At 40.4% G+C, this 22,694-nt stretch overlaps 1 protein-coding gene across 2 annotated transcripts in view; it reads right to left on the bottom strand.

The window, feature by feature from the left end:
- Window positions 1-7,778: 7,778 nt before the first annotated feature.
- The window catches only part of LRRK2 (leucine rich repeat kinase 2), a gene marked incomplete at its 5' end in the record, with an annotated part of 62,199 nt that continues 47,283 nt past the window's right edge, over window positions 7,779-22,694 (bottom strand). For both annotated transcript variants that reach the window (XM_083859673.1, XM_083859674.1), the window contains 11 exons: window positions 7,779-9,474; window positions 11,413-11,487; window positions 14,500-14,708; window positions 15,437-15,589; window positions 16,367-16,551; window positions 17,366-17,438; window positions 17,729-17,922; window positions 18,911-19,105; window positions 19,575-19,675; window positions 21,036-21,206; window positions 22,021-22,181. In XM_083859673.1, coding sequence (XP_083715799.1) covers window positions 9,353-9,474; window positions 11,413-11,487; window positions 14,500-14,708; window positions 15,437-15,589; window positions 16,367-16,551; window positions 17,366-17,438; window positions 17,729-17,922; window positions 18,911-19,105; window positions 19,575-19,675; window positions 21,036-21,206; window positions 22,021-22,181 — 1,639 coding nt within the window. In that variant the 3' untranslated portion in view covers window positions 7,779-9,352. The remainder of the gene's footprint in view (window positions 9,475-11,412; window positions 11,488-14,499; window positions 14,709-15,436; window positions 15,590-16,366; window positions 16,552-17,365; window positions 17,439-17,728; window positions 17,923-18,910; window positions 19,106-19,574; window positions 19,676-21,035; window positions 21,207-22,020; window positions 22,182-22,694) is intronic.

The following is a 22,694-nucleotide window of genomic DNA, read 5'->3' as shown; positions in this document are numbered from 1 at the left end:
TGATGTGTCTTAAATCCTTGTGTGGCATATTCATGTTGTTTCATCTAAAAAAAGCTTGTGTGAGGGCTGGTTGCTAATGGAAGAAAATTTATGATCAGCTTGCAGATGTGAGGTGCATTGCAGAGTGAATGCAAGATCAGTTGACCCTGTGCTGTTTGCTTTCTCTCCAAGTGGGTTTGGTAGTTCTAGCAGTACTGCTGACCCTGGCACCACGTGTTGTCAGTACCTTAACCAGCATGTGCAGGGAAGTCCTGGAGAAAATAATATTTTATTGGAGGGAGACTTTTTGAACCACATTTATTTGCATTGTGCAAAAGTGAGTGTAGGATGAAAAAATGGGAGGAATGGGTGTCCCAAGGGAAACAGACGCCCAGATGTTGATGTGATGTGTATTTTCTGAAAGGGGGATAGCAGATGAAAATACCATTTTTCAGGTTAGGAAAGATAGTCAAAATGATGTATTTTTATCCTTTGCTGTTACACACAGTGATGAAGAGAGAGAGCCCAGGGGAAGACAGTTTTAACCTTTATCAGGTGTGTTCATAGCCCACCATTTGCAAACCAGTGTCTGTCTGGCCAACAGCTGTTCCCCACTCCCAGGCAGTGTGGTCTGGGTTGTGCCTGCTGCTGCTCTGCTCCCCCAGGGACAGCCCATGTGTTAGCAGGGCCCTGTCCCTGTGCCTGCCTCTGACACCTGGAGTGCTGTGCCTGGGGGGGCCTTGGGACCCTTGAGCCTCACCCCAGTGTTGTGGGAAGCCAGTGCCAGCCCCAAGGAGTGGGGAGGGGATGGGAATGGATATTGCTCCAGGGGCAGTTTTATGGCTCAAGGGGAAACACAGGTCTGGGTTTTTAACAGAACAGACCATGTTCGGCCATGTCACCTGCGAGCCAGCACCACACAGCTGACAAGAAATTGCTATAAAATCTCTGAGTACAATGACACTTCACTACTGTGTTCCTGGGTGAATTTCACAAAAGATTTCTGATTAGAGCAAGGAAATGGCAAGGCTATAGCCAGCCCTGGCACTGCAGGAGTCCCTCAGTAAGGGGTTGCTGCTTTATGGTACAGCAGTAGGTGGGATGAGACATTTCAGTGGGCAGGGAGGCTGTTGGGGCAGCTCTGTGGACAAGGCAGAGCAGAAAAAACAAACTGGCAGGGCAGAGACAGCCTGAGATCAAAACCTGCAGCTCTGAGAGAACATCGGGGGGAAAACTGATCATGAGCTGAGAGAAGAGGTAAATTAATGTAACTTATAATAGTGCTTCTAGGTGAGTGTGCTGTGCTCTTGAGCTGTGAATGAGGGGCTGTGGTGGGTGTGGGTGGGCAGTGTGGTGGGGAGGCTGTGAGAGTCAGGCTGCCATGGCTGTCACTGGACTTTATGGCTGCCGTCTTTCTTACCACCTGTTTTGTGCATTGGTGCTACTGCAGGACACACCACAAGAAGACTGTGAAGTGGGTATAGGAATAGAATTTTTCCTATTTCAAGGCCTTTTCATTCTTTTCCCTGACTTCTAGCAGATGTTCTGGAGCTCTTGCTAGTAGAGAGATGGGGAAGAAATAAACGTCTGTCTGTTGCTGGAAAGGAATTAGGTTAAGGGATATGGCAGACATTTTTTAAAAAGTAAACCCAAGCTGCTTTCCCCTGAAATTCTCATTCTAGAAACAGGTAAGTAATTTGAAAGAAAATTCACCTCTTTTTCCTCTCAAAAGCTCTGTGGGGGGGACCTGTACTGCAGGTATGGGGGTTGGCCTTTCTCTGCAGTCCCTGTCTCTGCCTGGGTGGCTGTTTGGGGTGGTCCATGGCAGGACAGGGGCATGTGCTGATGGCGTCAGTCCTGCATGGAACTGAGCAACGACTTTCCTTCCTGCCCTGTGCAATATCTTTTGAAGCTTTTCAGGGTCTGATTTGACATACCAAGCCCTAAGAAGAGGGTGTAGTTGCTTAGGAAGAGTCAGAGGCAGATTATATTTGGTGTATAAATGCAGCTGTGATTAACTGAACAGACAAAACCAAGGTCAGGGAGGCAGCTGTTGCCTTGCCCTTTTGCTATTGAGTTCTCTGTGAGAGGACCTGTTGCTAAGGATGTCTTGTGTAATGATGCAGTAACACTGAAGCAGGAGGATGTGATCACCTTGTCACATCTCTGGTGTCACTGATGATACTAAAGGTCTCTGATCCCTATTTCTTTAGAGGCAGCCAAGTGCTGCAGCTTTCTTCTGGGAAGATGGGAAAGGAAAACAGCTTGTTTGGGGATACTTACAAAGATCTCTTCTCTCTCTGAAGTTGGGGTTTATTTATGACTTCCTTACTCAGATTGGTGCAAAGATACTTCTTGTAAAGACTTTTTTTTCTGCCAATGCTCAGTGAATGTAAATTGTATCTGATATTTGGCCTTGGCAGTGGACCTGTTGGTTAGAGAAAATGTCCATGCTTGCAATATAAAGTTAATGTTTAGCAATTAATGCTTCAAGGAGCCTTAAGAGACTTTGCCTACTCCGTTTTGTGCACTGGCAAGGGTTTGATGGTGTAGGTCTGTCCACCATCTGCCCTGGCTCACCTTGCTAGAGCACTGGCATGCGTTTGAGCTGACCCAGTTAAAAGCATATGAAATACTTCATATTTTCCTTCTGCTGTAGCTTAGCATCATTTCCAAAGCATTTCTGGTTGCTGCTGGCCCAGGAGAGAGGCAGTGTCACCTTTCCCTGCCTTCCAGAGGAGTTTTGTGAGAGCTGGTCCATGAATTCATCAAAACATGAACCTTCAAGGCTGGGCAGTGCAGCCTTCCCTGGGTGAGAGCTGAAGGCACACTTTGAAAACGTGTCTCTGTGGGGCTTCCACTTACCAAAATTCAAGCAAAATCTCATTGTGGCTTGGTTTGGGGTTTTTTGTTTGTTTTTTTTTCATATATACATGGAAATATTTAGAGTTGCAGGACCAGTAATTTGATTTGTGAAAAATGAAACACAAAGCCAGACTGGTTTGGGGTTAGGAGGACCCTGGTGTGGTCTGGGGGCAAGAGGCCGAGGCAAACAGCTGCTGGGCAGGCTCAGGATGAGCAGAGCTCCAGCCAGGCTGCTGTGCCTGTGTCTCTGCCTGCGTCTCTGCCTGCACTGACACAGAGAGGAGCTGCCACAAACACTGCTCTGAGCTGGGCCCTGCACTCCCCTGCCCCACTTCCATCCCCAGCTCCAGCAAAGTAGATTTCAGATTCCTTCAGCAGGAACAGTTGCTCTGCAGCAGCTGCTTCTGACTCCCTGCAGAGCCCAGGTGTTTGTATCTCTTCCTGGATTTAGCTGTAATAGCCATAAAAATAGAACTGAAAGGGTTTGGGGTTGTTGGGTTTTACCCCTTGAAAATTTTCCTGTAATTACAAGGTAAGAGTGTATTTTGCCATGAGATTTTTTAGTTGTTGAGTGCTCAGCACATAGGACTATTTTGGAAAAGAAAAAAAAATGGGTTGAGCTGAGTTTTGACTCATGGATAATATTTGAAAATTACTGTTTACTGAAGCTTGGTTCCCTGGCTGGTGGTTGGTTATTAGAAGTGACTGTGAACAACGGTGGCATTTAAGCTGAGCAGGGCCCCTGCCCAGGGCAGGGTGGCCCCAGCCTTTGGCTCTGCCTGCATCAGGTGCTGCTGGTGCTCTGCTTCAGCTGCCAGTGTGGGCTCCAGTGGGCACCTCTCCTTGAAGTTTAGAAATTCACTTTGCGAATGTCGAACTTCATTGGAGTTATAGGAAGCTCATTAAACCTTTACTTATGCATATGCGGTTTAACAGTGTGCTTTGAATTTCACTTGAACCTAATGGTGCTTGACTAATGTAAAGGAGTGGTTACTGTAGCAGTCTCTGGAGGCTTGTGGAGAGAGGAAATGATTTTCACATGGCCAACATCACCTCGGGTGGAATGGACTGGCTTTTGGTCCTCCATCAGCAGCCCCCAAACCCACCCTCTTTGTGCAAGCTGCAGCCTCTGCTGCTGCTCATTGCTTTGAGAGCAGTTCTGCAGCTTAAAAAAAATAATTATTTATTGTGATCCGTGAGGATACTGGTATGAAGTTGTCATTTCTGGGCCTCAGCCTTAGCTCAGTTGAATTAAAGTCCAAACTGCAGAGCCCAGGAGCCTGGCAGATGGTGGTGGGGGTGGATGTTTCTCGTAACTCCACAGAAAACAGATGTTTTCAAGGCAGCTGCAGAGGTGTCGTGGCAAGAAAAAGCAGAACTGAGGCTCACCGACCTTACGCTGATGTATTTATAGTGAAAAGCGGCAGGTGTTTCTGGCACACGGGTCGCTCTGTGGCCCAGGGACCCGCCGTGCCCTCAGGGCGCGATGGCGCCGTGCCCGCTGTGCCCGCTGTGCCGGGGCTGGGTGAGCTCTGAGGGCTGAGCACTGCCCTGCCGGTCATTGCCTGCGGCTGACCGGGGCCTCCCCTTCTGCTGTGACTGGTTGGAGCTCATCCTGCACTTAGAAAGAGAGCTTGTCCTGAAGGGTTTTGTCCCCTTTGTCCCCGCTGAGCAGGTCTGCAGAGGGGAGATGGTGCAGGCCCGGCCGGCCTGGGGCGCCCCAAGAGGAGCCGGGGCCGGGCCAAACCGGGGTGAGAGAACATTGGGGGAAAAACTGATCGTGAGCTGAGAGAAGAATGTTCTCTGGCACGGGAGGGGCTGGAAACTCCCGGTGGGATGCCCCTCAGTGCCGCTGGAGGGGATTCCAGCCTGCTCGCTCCTGTCCGGGGATTCCTGAGCACCGGGCACGGTCTGGCCGCGTTCTGTGCCCTGAGGGATCCCTGAGGCGGCACTGGCAGCCCCACAGCCGGGCCCTGCAGCGCTGCCCTCGGCTGCTCAGCACTGGCGCTGCCAGCTTCTGCTTGATATTTATCTATTTCTCTTTCTTTCCCCCCCTTGCTTTGTCTCCCCTGGCACTTTCCCCTAGAATGGTTCTCGGCTGTGTCAGCGGTGTCACGGCCCCCCAGCAGAGCCCGCCCCTCTCCCGGGCACAGCGGCGGCCTCGGGAGCCACTGCCAGGACATGGCCAGGGAAAAACACGGAAAAAGGCACAGGAAAAAATGGTTCAGAAAAGGCAAAACACTGAAATGGTCATAGGAGATGTTAATTTCTTTCCCCTTTTTCTGTCCGCTTTAACTTTTCAGGTCAGTGACACTAATGGGCTGTGGTGGAAGGGAAGTAAATAATTACGTACGCCAGAGACAGCACATTGATTTTATAAGTCTCTCCTCACTAATTAGTGACAGCCTTTGTAGGGACTGACGGCAGCACTTAAACTTCTGGCAGCAGGAAAGGCAAAGCAACACAGTAGAAAGGGAAAAAAGAAAAGGTCTTTGCCTGCTTTTTTACTTTCATAATATTTTTACTAGAATCATATTGGTATGGTTTAAAAAAACTACTGTTTTTTAAATAGATCTATTGGTGTAACCATAAATTTTAATGACCTTAAAAAATAATTCCAGTTTACTGCTCAGTCCAAACAATCCATGTAAAAAGGTAGGTACCAGTCAGCATTGAGGTCACTGCAGGGGATAAAGTTCTATCAGCATTTGATAATTCTTGTAATTCTGCTACTTAATTGAACAAGGACCAGTGTAAGTATTGAGGAGTCTTGCTGAGGTGCCTAAAGCTCAAGGCACAGCTGTTCTCACAGTGCCTACACATCTCGCAGGTGCAGCAAAGAACATTCCTGAAACTGTCTGTTAGAAATTTCACTTCAAAATTTTTGCTCAATGATGTTTCCCTTTGCTAATAAAACAATAATGAACACATCTTGTGGTTTCTTCCTCTTAAAATAATGTATGTTAAAATACAGATATGCAGTAAGTATGATTCTCCATTTTCATGTGCTTATGCTACTCTGTATTTATAAACTAATTGTTGCAAAGACACATGCCCACCCAAAAAAATGAAATAAAAAAATTGGAAAAGTTATCAAATAATATGCTGGCAGCCAGTGAGTTACACTTGTTCAAAGGCCATGAAGCAGGCTTTATACAAGAAAGAGAATGTGCAGGTCAGTTCAGTCCTGGGATGAGTCCATAATATGGATGAAGAACTGATTTGAGACAGAAATAACAAAACACTTGCTAGTTCTCATCAGGAAATTTGGTTCTCTTAAGGCAGGTAAAGAAAGCTCTTTCCAGATTTTTTTTTAATTAATGACAAAAGCCAGAAAGTAAGCAAGAAAATTGTTCCTATGCTTTTCTACTTGGAAGACTAATAGGAAAACATGACTGTCACTGTCTTTTCCTCATTCACTTAGACTCATTGTTTTCCCTTACTACTTTCTCATGTCTCTGGTATCTGAAGTGTTGAATCCATTGTAAAATGGATTATTAGTCTTGCAAATGCCCACGTTTGGGGGTTAAGCCACAACTAAGAGGCCTCATTCTCTCTCCTCCCTTAAAGTGTCCCAGTTTTGCCCCGAAGTGGTGCCTGAAGAAGTAATAGGGTAATAATATGGGACACGAGAGGCAGTATGAGAGTTCAGAGGAATGCCAGGACAAAATACCCAAAGTGCATTAAATCAGGCTGTGCAGCTTGTTTACAGGGGGTTGACAGGAACTGCTTGTAAAAGAAATGAGGTTAAAATTAATGACCAGGTGAATCTGCATATGTAATTTATCAGAGCAAGCACCCAATAAAAAAGAATGTCTCTAATTAAAGTCAGTAGCACAGGAGGGGAAAGATACTTCAAAAAAACCCCAACAGTATTCAATCAAGCATTCAGTTCACTGTGTACATTCTGTCTCCTTGCCATTATGTTTAAACCCCAGTGACCCTTTAGTGCACTGAGGGACATGGGGTTACTCACCTGTCCCGGCTGAGGTGTTCAGTCACACCACACCACATGCTTGCTTCCCATGAGCAAACAGGCTCTTTTCTGAAGTATGGGTTATCTGTTGTCACACGTTGGATGTTATCTTAAGTATGCAAGAAACTATATCTGACAGAACTTGTCTTCTTATTTGATCAGCTTCCACTGGTTTTCAAACAGCTCCAATGAAACCAGAGTGAACACAAAGTTATGGACATTTTTCCCCCCCTCTTTCCTTATAGTTTGTCAGTAGAGATATTTCTGGAAACAGGTTTCCTTATAGTGCAGGTTTCAATGGTGCTGTTCCTGCCCTTGGTGCAGGTGTCAGCTGGGGAGGGGATGCCAGTCCCGGAGCGCTTCTAAAAAGAAGCACCAACACAAGATATTCTCTAAATATTTTCTTGCAGTACTAAAAAAAAGTATTTGGTGAGGATGCAGCAGGATCACTGTGCTCTGTGTGAATGAGTTCTGTACTGCTAAACAGTCCCTGGGCTACCACCATGACAGAATTTTTCTCTCTACCACAGATAAATCAGCAGTGGCCAGCTGAGTCAAGTTTGCAATGAGCTCCTGACTCTTTTGGCTGCTGTTTGTTTTATTCTTCACCTTCCCTGTAATGCTGAATACATGACCTGATTCAGGCTCTGGATCAATGTTATCCAGAATCTTGGAGAGGTGAGGAATGACCATAGGGACAATACTCCTTACAGGTCACCTCCCATCTCTGGGGAAGACCACAGGAACACCAAGCAGAAGACAAACAGGGAAAGGGAAAAGGGCTCAAGACATACACTGAGACAGAGCACAAGCAGGAATGCAGCTGTCAATAATACCTGCAGAGCCAGGATTTTTCATCATCTGGAAGGAATTAAATGCCAGAAAAGCTGGACAGAAAAGCCCCTCCTTAAAAATTCAATGATGAGAAAGTAGACTTACATTATTAACAAAGCACAGTTTTAATAGAAATGTTTAGGCTTACATTTCAAAATGACTTACAAATAAATTTAATCACAATGCATATATTCTTTTCTTTTTAAAAAACAACCATATTCATTCTAAAATAATATATATTTTCTGAGTTATAAAATTCCATATAAATAGCAAATTCTTATCAGTACATACATTACACGAATACATAGAAACTGGGATGCATATCTGAAAAAAATCCTGAGTATGCATTCCACGACTGGCAGAAAACAGAACAATGCTAGAGTTGGACACAAGAAATGCTGTTGTCCCAGCATGTAATTTTCCAAAACGAACCCAACCAAACAAAAAACTGAGAACTTTTTGGTTGCTCAACCTTGTTTTCAGCTCCCTGGACTCAGGAATGGCTCTGGATTCTCTACTCCTTGAGATTTTGAGAGCACCCTGTGAATTCTTCTGGTATCCAAAAAAGAGAACGGCATCTGTCTTCAGGTGGACAGAAATAAGGCACTTCCTTAGAGCAGGTCACTGTGGGCTGTAAGCAGCAGCTGGGACTTACAGACAGAAAGCAGCAAAAAGTGACTCTTGAATGATGATGTGTGGAAACAAATTTGGAAGAGGCAGTCATTTCTTACACTCCTCAAGGTTGCCCTGATTATCCCCCAAAACAACATAAATTCAAAGAAGAATGAATAAGTGGAAACTTTGCATGTTAGAAAAATCAAAGCCAAAGTTCCCTTTTTTTTTTTAAACTGAGGTAAGCAAACAAGCAAGTTGGGCTAAGAGCAAGTCAAAGCAGCATTTAGATCAGAGCACTCATCCTGTGCTTTCTCTTCTCTCTTCCAAGAGAGCTGCACAAGAGCTACGTGACTGGCAGCAATCCCAGTGGTGTGACTGCATCTCCTAGGAGCAGGCAGACTGCAGAGCTGCAGGAGGACACTCACATGGGGAAGCCTCACCGTGTGTTTAATTTGGAGCTATTTCATTGTTGTAGCACAATGGGGTTTTTCTGGTCATAATGAAAAATAAAGTCAATTATTCATGGAAGAAACAGACAATTCTGCCTGTTGTTTTCAAAGAGTAATTATATATTCCTTTAAACACTGCTGTTAGATAAAACATGATGTTTTTTCATAGGGTCACGAGCTCTGACATTACTAAACCATGAATCATAGGAGCAAAGTCATACATGCAAACTGCCGTAAACACACAGAGGCTTAAATTTTGCTTCTTATTAGAGTGTCAACTCAGTAGAGATAATGAAGTAAATTAGAGCCATTTATAGTCTCTTGGCTTATTCCCAGTTTAACTGGGATCAAAAATTGGATGAACAATGTTATATTGAAGTTGAGCCATAGTTGCAGAGAGCAGAACTTCACAGGTAAACAACAGATACATGATACCATTTTAGAATCAGAAATTATCAACAGTTTTCTGTCCTTTTAAATACTACAAATAACTTCTTCTTTGTATCCCGTGAATACTCTCATGGTAATTTTCTTCTTGCTTTAGGTTAAAAACAATAGGAAGAAGAAGTTGTAAATATTGCACAGTATCTTTGGATGGAAGACTAGAAAAAAATGGCACTTGCAGGGTGACTTTTCAGTCCAAAGAAAAGTTCTTCATTTTTTCTGCTAATTCCTGTCTAATTTCTATGTGTTTTTTCAGGTTTTGCACTTCATGAGGCAGGTTAATGTCCCACACTGAGACGCAGGATTGTAACTCTGGAGAAAAAAAAAGAAAATTTGAAAACTGCCACAGAGATGAATTATTGCATAATTAGAAATGATTTTGCTTATCTGCTTGTTCTCAATTACTCATAAATTTATCCAATGAAGTGAGATCTTTAGGACCCAGAAGACAAGTTCCATGACACTTCATGTGTGAGGTGATGCTGTTACGGGTTACAGGCTGTTTGTACCTGCACAATGATTTGGATTCTAGCTCCTAAATTTAGAGTATCCCATTTAGAAGTACTTGAAAAACCATTTCTGGTGCCTGTGGGCCTTAAGGTACTGACCTGACCTACAACTAAGGCTAATACTGAGGTGCCTGTTAAAATTTCATCTCCATCTTTCCAAGCAGATATACCTAAATGCCTGTGAGAGTCAAATCCTGTTCACTGTAAAATAAAAACTGATTTCACAAGGTAGTGAATATACTGAGAAAAGGTCACTTCTTCCATCTCCATTCATGCAAACAACTCTTTATTCATTAAGAATTCACACTGGTTTTGGTAGAATAGGGATAATTGAGAACACTTATATGACTTGAGGCTTACAAACTAAGGCCCCAAGGATTCTGGAGTCTCTGATTCTTCTCTGTAGTTAATGTCACTCTTAAATAAAATAAAAATGCTAGTAAGCCAATAAATGTTCTTATGGTTACAGGAATTGGGGAATACCACAATGTAAACCCAATGCTCTAAAGTTTGACTCATTTCAGGCAGCTCATCTATACTTGTCCTCCTTAACTTTATACTATCATTGCCACATTTTTAGGAGTCACTGAAATTGGGATGAGATAAAGGTGAAGAAGGGCATTGATCAGAGCATCAACATTAACTCTTCTTAGAAAAATCTAAAGATGCAGATTTTCCATCTTCCAGCACTTTGCTATCCTAATTGTCAGGAAGCTTTTACCGATGTCTGACCAAAATCTCCCTTGCTGTAACAGAAACTTGTTAGTGCTTATCCTACCCACAGGGAATATGTAGAAGTCTTTATTCTCTTTCTCTTCATTTACATATTTGAAGCCTATTATCATGTCCTCTCTAAGCTTCATTTATATTAATCAATTTAACTCCCTGCAACATTTCCTCACAGGTTGCGTTTGTCTTCTCTAGACTATTCCTAATACTCCAGATCATTCGGCAAAAAATGGTTAGGCTCCTCCAGCAGAGACCATATTAGCACTCAGCAGAGTGTAAGAATTAACTCATGTCTTACAGACACCACTTTCATGGTGTGAGAGTGTGTTTGCCTCATCTGCACTCACGTGACATGGCTGATTCATGACCAGCCTCTGATCAATTCTGACCTTTTTCTGCAGCACTGCTGTTTAAGCTGATCATTTATTTCCTCATGCTGGTACAGCGGATCATTCCAAATTAAATAAACGGTCTTGCATTTGTCCTTACAGAATTGTGTCCTGTTTCCTTCCAGACCATTAGTTCTGTTTGTCAGGGTCACTTTGAGCTCTAATCCTGCCCTCCAGTGAGTTTGTCTTAGCTGTGAATTGTCTGCAAATCTGAAAAGTACATTCACTATTCTTTTATTCACATCACTCATGAAAATATTGGGGATTCCTGACCTAGCACAGACACCTCTGCAAATCCATTTGATACATTCTCCAATTAGACAATGACATTTACTCTCCAAATGCAGTTTCCCAACAAACTGTATTATATCCTTCAAACAGTGGCTTCCTCTGATCCATTTCTGGAAGTTGCTTTTAGTTTGTATAAGCCCCGATATGCAAAAGAAAACAAAAACTATTTAATAGTTTTTAATATTAATTAAAACTATTTAATAGTTTTTTAATAGTAGTGTTTCAATAAAATTGTATCAAATGATAATCAACTCTTCACTCTCAGTGAGTAGTCAAATACAACAGTGTCTCCTCCACTAATAATACAAGTTAATAAAACACAATTCAGATACCTTTGTGATATTTGTTGTCTTCGGTGTCACTTTTATAGCAATATCCCAAAACAAGGACCACATTCTTGAGGCTCCCTTTTTCAAAGAAATGAAATGTCAAATTTTAATTTTAATGTGAATTTTGTAATTTAAGAGAAGATGACATGAAGGCACTAAGAGGACAGGAAGCTGAGTTTAATCAACCAGACCCTTTATTCAGAATCATTAACCATGAAAAACCCAGACACAGACAATATAGTTCCCATCTCCATTTAATGTCAGGGTTTATCAGGGTTCCAAGGCATAAGCACAGGATCAGCCCACCAGCCTGCTGAACAAGTCCAAGAACAAAGCCCCTATTATACAGCACAGGCAGAGGCGGCAGAGTCACAGGAAACAGATGTCACAGCAAAGGGACAGGCTGCAAGTGAAGTCCCAGTGCACAGCAAAGTGTACCAGCTCAGTTAGGAAAAAACAAATCCAACCAAATATGACAAAAAAAAGGAGTAAAAATGATGAACTAGAAGTCTTAAACCTATGATGGCATATGGGTGAGAAGTGGAATAGGGGACAGATCGTAAGAAGATACCTACTGAATAATGCAAAAAAAGGCCTGGAAGACAGGAGTGGTTGGATCACAAAAGGATAATCAGAATATTCCATTGTTTCAATATCAACTTCCTACTTATTTCCAACATGACATGTCTATAAATGTCTTGCAAAGATACTTTGCAGACTGCCGAAGACCCTGCCTATGTCCCTGGGTCAGGAGCAGGCCAGGGAAGGAATAGCCCCCACTGTGCAGACACCTCACTGCAGTACTGCACCTCACACCAGAGCCTGACACTCCCAGGGCCAAGATGAGGAGAGGAGCAGTTTCTGGGGCATAAATAGACTGGAGTGTGGCTTAACTGTGAAAGCTGCAGTGGGGAAGTTTTTTAACATGCTGCGGGAGCTCTGCGAGGTAGAGAGAGGTTTTTCCTGCCCCAAGGAGGTCAGCAAAATAATCTCCTCTGAGAGTGATGTAAATCTGGTCAGAGTAGATGAGGAATGGTGGGAACCATACACATCCTCCATGCTCAGATTTTTCATAAATTTGATTTTTTTCTATAGCCACTCCTATCCACACTCCTTACAAAAGTGACTGGAACTTAAGTATAATGTTTCTTATTTAGACCTAAGTCCTGTCTTACTATATAGAAATCTAAATTTGCACTTGCAAAATAAACTACAGATTTACATCTAAATTATTCTCTATAGTAAGTCTCATGCCTATTCAACATCAATGTATTAGGTGAGAGAATTGGAAAATGACATTGCATTTCCACATTCATATAGGAAGTACAGGTAAAATTAATGTCTCAAAGTCTGGAAATCTCTTTTTCATGAAATATTTACCTCTGCTTGACATTATACATTTTAACCTTAAACAGAACTATTTCACATGAAAGTATTTCCCTCTATCTTCTCTTATTTCATATAAGCAATGTGGTACTGTTGTAAAACTGCTCAGCAGCCTCAGTGCCATTTTCAGAGATTCCAGTAGAAACCAAGTCCTTGAATTTAGGAAAAAAACCCTAGCCCTTATAAATAATTGCTGCAAAAACATGATCAAAAGAAAAAAGTACACATCAAACTGCATATATCAATCTTATTTGTCATTCCTGAGATTTGTTCAAATGCAGCTAAACTTCTGAATATTAATTTTTCTAGAAATAAAATTTTGATTAAAAACATTCAAGTGACTGAGCCTCAAGGTTTTTTTAAATCACACTACTCTATACAATGTATTTTCCCTATCAATGACAGCGGCGAGGCAAAAATTATTACATTTTCATAGTAATTATTCTTTACAAAATACTAAAAATAAAATGTCCCTTTATAATAGTAACATTGTAGCTGTAGCTGCACCATTAACAGCTGGGCTCTGAACAGACTGTAACACTTGCTGTTTCAGGCAAAGGCAACTCAGGGGTAGGTGAGGTATGTTTGACTCATACAAGGTTGCCAGCACTATGACCTGACTGGAATCTATGGATTCTTCTGGTGCCAGAAAGGAAGAAACAGCCCACAGAATAAGTTCCTGATGGTAAGGAGAAAACACTCACAGCCTGCAACTGTGGTATTTGCTAGCAGAATTACAGTGTGCTGCTGAATTCACAACAGCATCAGTGTTGGGTGTTTGGTTTTGGTTTTTTTGTTTGTTTGTTTGTTTTGACAGCAAACACCCTTTAAATAACACTGACAGGGAAACTCCCGAGTTTTTTCCAAAACACAGTGGAAAGTGATGGGAATCCTCATGTCATGCCACAAAGTACTTTTTGAAGCAATGTGTATTTTGAATATATTCACCACAGCAGTACCACAAACTTGAGTTGATATGGTCTTTACTACTTTGGGGAAAGGTGCAGGACAATGTACAGGTGAAGGAAGTTTCAATAGCCAAGGAGTGTCCCTTCCTCATCTGCATTCCTCTGGCTATTCATGGGCACCACTGAAACCCCACAACTCCTGTCTGCCTACAGCAGCTCAAAGCAACTGTCCCTGACCACAGCAGCAGCACATCTACACAAGTCCACACCTCCAGGTGTGTAGCACTTTCCCAGCTCTGCTATGATCTACCTGTGACCCAAATCTAAAAGAACCATTCCTGAATGAGGATGGGAGAAGAAAAATAGGCAATAAGCAATGAAAGAAAAATTATTAAAATCCAGTATGGTCCACAGAGAGAGAAGCCAAAAGTGTAACAGTTGAGATGGAGAAAGAACACAGGCAGACACATGTCAGAGAAGACCACATGACAGAGCATGGTGAGAGCTGTGCTGAAACACAGTACAGGGGTGCAGTGAAGGTGTGGGGTTCGTGTGCAGACCAGTGACAAGTCAGGGAGGAGCTGCTGCTTTATGTGGACACAGGTATTCAGCCTGCTGGTATTCAGTTTACACCCTAGAGCCTGACACTGATGGAAGATGACAGCCGTGGAGTAGAATGAATGAACAAATCCTGGATAATGCTAATCTGTTCCTGGAACACTATAACAAGCAGTACAGAGAAAACCTAAACTTAGCAATGATTTCAAAGTACTCAACACTTGAAGGTTCTACTCACCCAGCTGAGCTGTTATCATGACTCGAACAGAATCACAGAACTTGTCTATAACTCGTACAGGACGACGCGTTGACAAATCAAGCAGCAAGATATGTCCTCCTCCTGTCCCTATCCACAGTGCAGTATTTTTCTGCAGACAAATGGTCTTCACTCTTCCAGAGTAAGCCAGTTTATGTTTTGATTCCTTATTTAATTTTTCCACTTTGTTCCTACAAGTATGGAAAGAATTTGCATTGGAATTCGGTGGCACCCTATTCTGCAGCTGCTAAAACAACACTGAATATCAGATGTTTAAGCAATCATTCACCAAGTCAAATCACAAAATTCTCAAGCAAATAAACTAGGATGGAAATTACTGGACTCTAAAGAGCCATCTAGTCTATTTCAGAAGACCTTTAAACAGAAGGCAGGAACACTTCTCCGTTCTGCCCCTGTCTGCAGGCGGTTGATGTCACAGCAAAGTAGGAAGAGCACACCTACACCTGCTCCTAACCTCACCATAAAAAAGAAATGGATTTGGCATGTTAAGGCAGAGGAACAATTTAAATGCAAATGAAAAAGCTATTGCAGTTAATAAAAATCTGATTTCCTACTGAATTTGTGCACTGAAAAGTCATTCTTGTTCAGGGGATGTAGGAAGTAGCTGCATTACCCTTAGTACATGAAGGACAGCAAAAGTCTTTCTTCTTTCTTGAGCTAAATGAGTCATCTTGACATCATAGAGAAATTGGGAAATACAGTAAGGGCCTTTAAAAAGTGAGATTCTGCATGGGATATTCTGAAGTTCTGGGCCAAAAGTCAGAATAGGAAATACACACTTGCCCAATGAACTAGGCAAATCCCTTACTTCGGGCAGGTTAGGGTACTATGGTAGAGAAGGCAATCTGATATTCAGCTTCCTATCCACCAGGCCAACAATCTGAAATAAATCACTTACTTAAGAAAATGTGCGCAGTCAATTAATTCAGAAAGTTTTTCTGTCTTCTTGTCCCAGATTTCCACAAAATGGCTGTTTTTCTTTGCCAAGTAGATGGATTTGTCTATTGCTATTGAAATAATGTTTGCATCACTGTAAGCATTATGACAGAACCTAGAAGAGAGAAGAACTCCAGTTAGATATGCAGAAAATGCCTAGCAGAAAAACTTGACTACTATGAGTGGGATTAGTTTCCCTCTGAGTCTTGCAAAACCATTCAGTCTTAAAATCAAACTAGGCTAAGATACAACTGAAAGGCTTTGCTTTAATCTTCCTACAGTTCAACAAAAATTCTCACAATAACAGGCTGATGACACCCTCGGAGGCACATTAATGCTCAAAGTCTATTAATAAATCTTTCTCATCAAACACTGTTTTCCCTGCTCAGGAAAAACGCCCCTTAACTTCGGAGTAGGATTTGCCCATGTGAGAATTACATCAAAAACTCCCACACCCTCACTCAATAATTTCTAAATAGTCAGAAGTCAGCAATCTGATGTGATTAAATATATATAGGGCAAGGATATGCATACATATCATACTGACAAACATGGAAGGACAAATACTATGATAAATATGTATGTGTAATTCTAAGTAAACTAAACAGGACCTGGACTAGGCCAACTGGAGAAGAAAACTGATCAGTTGCATAGACATTGACTTCATCAATCCTTTATGGAGCAAAAATGTATCTTCCTTGTTTAAAAGCAGCAAGAAAGACTTTCAACGTTACTCACTGATACTTCATCTCCATTACCAAAAGAAAAGAACAGAAACAAGCAAACTCAAAGAATGAGCTCTGGAACAAGACATTACATCAAAGTACTGTCAGAAATCTTTAATGAAAACAAATGAGCCAAGTAACATCACTTAGAAAAATCAAAAACTTACAATTGACTAGTCTTTGTTTCAATGAGCTTTTGAACACAGAAGTCACTAGTTAAGGCAATGATTTTTGTTCCACAGCCTCCCCAGATTACGTTTTTTTCAGATAAGCATGAGGATTCGTTTAGGCACATCAGGGGTGTACTAACATTTCCTATAGTCACTATCTTCAAAGGTGTAGCACCCTTACACTGCAAGAAAAAATACACTCTGCATTAGAAACAAGGAAGATACAGACTCAGAATCTTGTTAAAACAAGGTCACACAGCCTGCTGAATTAAATTTACACATCTAGATTTTCCGATGGTTCAGAACATTCCCAGAATGTTACTGACTGAAAAGCACCATATTCCCATTACAGATGTCCCATAGCAGACAGCCTGTGAGCAGGAACAGGCCAAGGCAGGGACTGACACTCTCTGCAACCCCTGACACAATGAAGAACTGGTTGGGAAGATACACCTATGTCTTTGAAGACATCCTACACTGGACCATATTCTAATTCTGAAATGCACTGCAACTCCATAACTGCCCTAAATGTGTATGGTCAGGAACTAAACACTCAGGTGCCACCTAATACAGCTTCCAGTATTTCTTTTTCTGTTCTGCGAGCAGAATTCTGATCTACAAAAAACCTAAACCATGTTTTATTTTTGAACATAGCTATTTTATAAAAATTTACTAGATGACAGAAAAATGGAGCTATTACAGCAATAAATAAAGGAGATTAAAACTCCTATAGTTAGACTATTCTTAACAACAACCAATAATGTCAGTCTCTAGCCAGTTTGCCAGGCCTTTCAAAGGAAATTTCCACCTCTTAACTCTTTTGTTTGAAGCAGTTATTGTAAAATGTGCAGTTCCTCTCAGACTGCAGTAGAAAATTAATTTCAGTTTTAAAGAAGCAATTAAAAAATTAATGGCATGAAATAAAGCTACTCTTGGTAGCTGCTTTAGATATTATTGATAACGCTCTGTAGAACAGACAGCAAAGAACAAGTCTACCTTTACTGCTCTGTCTTCAAAAACTGCCAGTCTGCCATCAGCTGTGCCTACCAAGAAGAAATTCTTCTGTTTGCTGAAACAAAATAAAATAATTAATTCTAGAAATGCCTTAATCAGGTAAGAAGAAAAATTAAAATGAGAAGTCTCTAGTATTTCAAGTATTCAACTGAACATTAAAAGCAAACACAACCCTTGTGATCATGAATGTAGTCCCCAGTTGCATTGGGTGCAAAATTAAGTGGAAACAGGCAAAACAAGCAGTTGTCAGAACAAACTGCAGAGTATACAGATGTAATCTTCTGAACACATCAGTTTAGCAATATTTTCAGAATGTAACTCAAAACATTTAAAATTAATTTATACCTTTGCTTTGAAAGAGAATTAGAGTATAAACAAGTGATAGAATCTGACATTTTCTGCAGACGATGCCTTCTTGTTTCATCTTCTGTGTTAACTGCCCACAGAGAACCAGACTGGGTTCCTGCTACAATCCAGTTTTCTTTCTCAGTAGGAAGAGTCACTAAGGCCAAACTTATAATTTTACTGTCTGCAATATCCTGAGTCAGAAAAGAAGAAAAACAACTTGGTCGTGATTTCAGTAATGGTAAATGCTAGTAAATTACTGATGATAAAAATACAGCACAATCTTTATGGACTCCCTTGGCCTAACTTCCCCTTTAAGAAATCTAATTCCCTATTAGCAGAGTACATCATCAACAGGGCCACCTATTTTCAAAGTGCTGGGAAGGACCCCTCAAAAAGTACACAGGAAAATATCTCAGCTGAATGCTGACAAAAAAGGTATTCTTTTTATTCTAATCGAGGTCTCGAAGCCATCAGAAAATTGAACAAATGCAACTATTGCAATACTAATTGCTAACAATGAAAGTATTAGCCCAATATTTCTTTTTCTCATTTTATTTTTAGAAAAACAACCCATATAATTTATATCAAAGCTACCAATTCAGATGTATCATGGTCAACAGATGGCAAATGGAAATAGAACTGAAACAACTCTGATGATGAATCATGCTCAGTTCTGGCACACATGTCCATCACAGCACATCAGTCCTGGGTAAAACCTTTCCCCTTTGCTGATGGGATAGAACTGAGATCTACCAAAATCAAATGAAAAGAGCTGGAGGGCATCACCAAAGTGGCACAAGGAGATGGCTTTTGTGGGAAGTGAGAAGCTGTTAAGAGACAACCTGGATTGTTAAAAGGAGGTAAAGATATGAAGGTCTACCCAACTATTAACTCCTTTCTGTGGTCTCCATGGTAGAAATAGTTTCCATCTCAGTAGAAGAAGGTAATCCAGTAATGGAAAGGCAGTATTATGAGAAAGTTCAGGCTGGATAGCGGAAAGAGAGTAAAAAGCTTTTCTACTTCATTTCATGAATAAAATGATGACTAATTTACAAGCAATTTGTTCTCTCAAAGCTTAGCTTTCCAGAAGTAATATCCTGCTGTAAAAATGCAATTAATTTTTCTGAAATACATCTGTCTGCCAGAAAAAATAGAATAAATGTCAACTTTCCCACATACCTCACAAGTATGTCCATCTGTGTTTAGGTTAACAAATGAAAGTTGTGCCTTTTCTGTGTTCCCATTGCCTATCCAGACTCCTGCCTTCTTGCAGCTTTGATTGGCAGCCACCATGCACTCTGCTGTAGATGTGCTGGGTATGGACACATACCTCATCAAACAGATAAGCTCTGCAGAATTCAGGATCTCATAAACCTATAAAACAGCCACAGCATGCCCATGGTGACAACAACGGCTTGTACAGCGATAAATAACAAGCAATGGATAACAACATTTTTTAGATATGGACACAGTATCTCAGCAGACCTGGTCCTTTGTACTGCCACAGAATAATGTGTAACTGCACTGATACTATTTAAAAAACTCCTTTTTGCATAGCTCTGGTCAAGACCAAGAAGTAACTTGAATTGTGTTTCACTACAATTGCTACACAGCAACACAGGGGAAAATAACGAGTTAGAACATGTGGTTGGTAGATTTCAATGAAACAGTTTATTCTGGATGGCAAGAGCAGGTAATATTTCATGGCAGTTTCCATCTCAGAATAGAACAACAGGAAGAAACCTGTGCTTCTCATTAACCAAATGCCTGATTCCTTTTCAGAAACCACAACTTTGTACTGGTGTCTATCATAAAAAAATTAAATAAATAAACTAAGTAATACCTGGCAAGATGTTGGTCGTTCCTGAGGGTTTTCCTTCAAACACTTTTTAATTAAATTTTCAACTTCAGGCCAGGGGGAACATCCATATTCTTTGACAGGATCTAGAAGGTAAAATTACATAACTTGTTAATAGTATTTACCATAGTTCTAACTAACCTTCTTATTTTTAGAATTCATCTAATGTCTTACTGAGCTGCTCTAAGAAATACCACATTCTTAGTTAAAATGTCAGCATGAACAGCTTGGAATTGCTCATCTGCCATTATATGTTGGAGGATGAAATGCTAGAACTAGACTCCTTTTAATTAATAGCAATTAAAGCAAATGGATTTTGCTTTATCTTTTTCTTTGATGTCCCTGTCCCTGGGACTGAATTGCAGATATAGGAGGGTTGTGTTTCCATTAATGCTGACCATTCAAGGGTATGTCACTCCAGTCAACAGTCTTTCAAATTCCTGTAAACACTGTTTTCCACATTTATTCTTCTGAGTATATGGAATATAGATGAACTTCCAATAAAAGATACAGCAAAGAGATAAACAATTCCATATAGCATTTACAAGACATGGAAGTTTAAATTCCCACTTAGTGCTTGGATTATGTATCCTATGACTATAGCCGCTGAACTCTCTGAGAAAAAAATCATTCATGATGGTGCCTGTATTGCTTTTCCTTTTAGTTCATCATAATCCACAGCAAATATTCCAGTTCTACCTCAGACAGAGGTAACATTAGTGATGAATACCTCCAAATGAACATATTCAGTGCAGCAAAAGACAGGCAATGTTTGCTTGAGAGATCAGCCAGCCCCTCTTTTGGTGGAAATACAGAAATTACGAGCATAGTGGAAGGAACTGTACCGCCTCCAGAAACGAATACTTCAATTATTCCACAGAGCTTACAATACAGTCAATACAGCTGCATTTAAGAGATACTTAGTCATCAGTTCCTGGGATATCCTCTTCAGGAAGGGGGTGGAAACTGTCTGAGCTTAGAACTGGACTGTTCTCCTTAAGGAGCAGAAAATGTTTGAACACTCTCAAAATGGAGAAGCTATGCCAGACTGACTGATGCTGCTCTTTCCTAAATGGAGCAAAACATTCTTTAAATAATGTTTCATGAGTATACCCACTATTGCTGGGCAATAAATAAGAACACCAGACATTAATCTCGTAGTGCTATAAAAATTCAAGAGCTCTCAACACTTTGGCAGAAGTTGCCCAAGTAACATTGTCCTGAGTTATATTGTCCAAATGATTACATCATGTTCAGCCTGGCATCCTGTTTAATCTTCCTTCCAATAATTACAATAATTACATATTGTAATGCTGAAGGAATATGAAGAATGTTATATTTTTCTAAGTCTCCTTCTATGATCACTATTAGATACAAGATAACTCAAGATATTTTATTTCTGGAAAAGGCAGAACAAACACTAAAACTTCTAGAAACGAAGCATACCTGGTAATTTTCCTTGTATTGCTAATTCATCAAATTCATTTGGAAACTTCAAGCCTTCCATTATTCTTCCTCCTCCTGTTAAAATGTCATAAAGCAGCAGGCCAAATGAATAAACATCAGCTTGCTGATTGTAAATAACATTTCCTCTGGCAACCTCTGGTGCTCGAAATCCTACAAATAAATCATTCATTAATAAGCACGCTTCATATCAAGATGAAGCCATATTTGTACTTTAAAAAGTAAACAATTATTTATAAAAATGACACAGGAAGTACAAGGAAAAACATCAAGCTATTTCTGGGCTGGCAATAGCTTGTATCTGGCAATTGTCCAAAAATACCAGCAGTAAGTATAAAGAAAAGAAATAGTACATCAGTAACAGAGCTCTTGCTCCTTTTAATATAAAATAATTATTTTATCAATGAATGCTGAAAATCAAGGGCAAGTCTGCAGTCTTTATTGAAGGTCTAACATTTAACACTTGAAGTGACGCCCTCAAGAACAATTTAAAAGACCTAAAGGAACTTTTCAAAGTGGTTGAATTGTTCACTGCTTTAGAATGGATGCTAATAGGGTTCTCTCTAAAGCTGGGGGACAGTGAAGATATTTATTCCCTTTAAAAAAGAATTAAGATTTATGTATGCATTACTGGAAATTAAAGTAAAAGATTTTAGCAATATAATTTCAATATCACAATAACCATATTTAAACAAGACAACAAAAAATTATTATGAGTGCATGTAATTTAATTTCTTCTTTTTAAATCTTTAATATACTCCTTGATTCTTCTAAAAGGTGTTAAAACATGAACAGGAGGAAAGGCCAAGAGGTATAAATCTGGCACCACAACTTGTAATATGATTAGGACTACTTTTTGTGATTTTTGACTAGAATATAGATTTGAGTTACTTCCTACAGACTACATGAAAAATATATTAGCTATTTTTGAACATAATGGACTTTAAATCAAATCATATTTTCCTACCTGGTGTGCCTTCGGAGGTTTTTATTCCCATTCGGCAACAATATTGGGAAATGCCATAGTCAGCTATTTTTGCAATAACAGCTGAATTGGGATATAAGGTAAAAAGCAACACATTGTGAGGCTTTAAATCGCGGTAGATGATCATTGCTGAATGCAGGTACCTAGTAATCAAAAAATATTTATTGAAAGTATTCCTAAGTTAGGGATGCATCTGTATACACACACTGAGTGCATTATTCCTACAACAGTAAATTGTACTGTCAAACATGAAATATTGTGTTATAAATGTCAAACATCACCAGCATGACACAGCCTTACTGGATAATGACTTTAGAATTGGTCTGAAATATATTTACTGTTTACCACTTTACTATTTACATTGCAGTATTTTAGTACCAAGTTTTATCTGAAGAGTCACTGATAGCTTGAAAAATGCATCTTAGAACCTTAAGCTTAACCCTCTTGCAGGTTCTATCATTTTAAAGTTACACTGCAATGGGGTGAGGTGATTCATGGACTTTCAGAAAATGCACTAGATTAATTTCTTTGACATTTTGGTAAAAAATCAACAGCCACATGGAAATTGCACCAAGAGTCTTGCAATTTCTCTGTTTGTATGAGCATCACTCATTAGCAGGAAAAAAAACAGGTAATGAAAGTATGTGTTACATATC

Source organism: Zosterops lateralis (assembly GCF_965231275.1).
Source record: "Zosterops lateralis genome assembly, chromosome: 4".
Taxonomy (NCBI): Eukaryota; Metazoa; Chordata; class Aves; order Passeriformes; family Zosteropidae; genus Zosterops; species Zosterops lateralis.
This window is presented reverse-complemented; position numbering and strand designations above follow the sequence as displayed.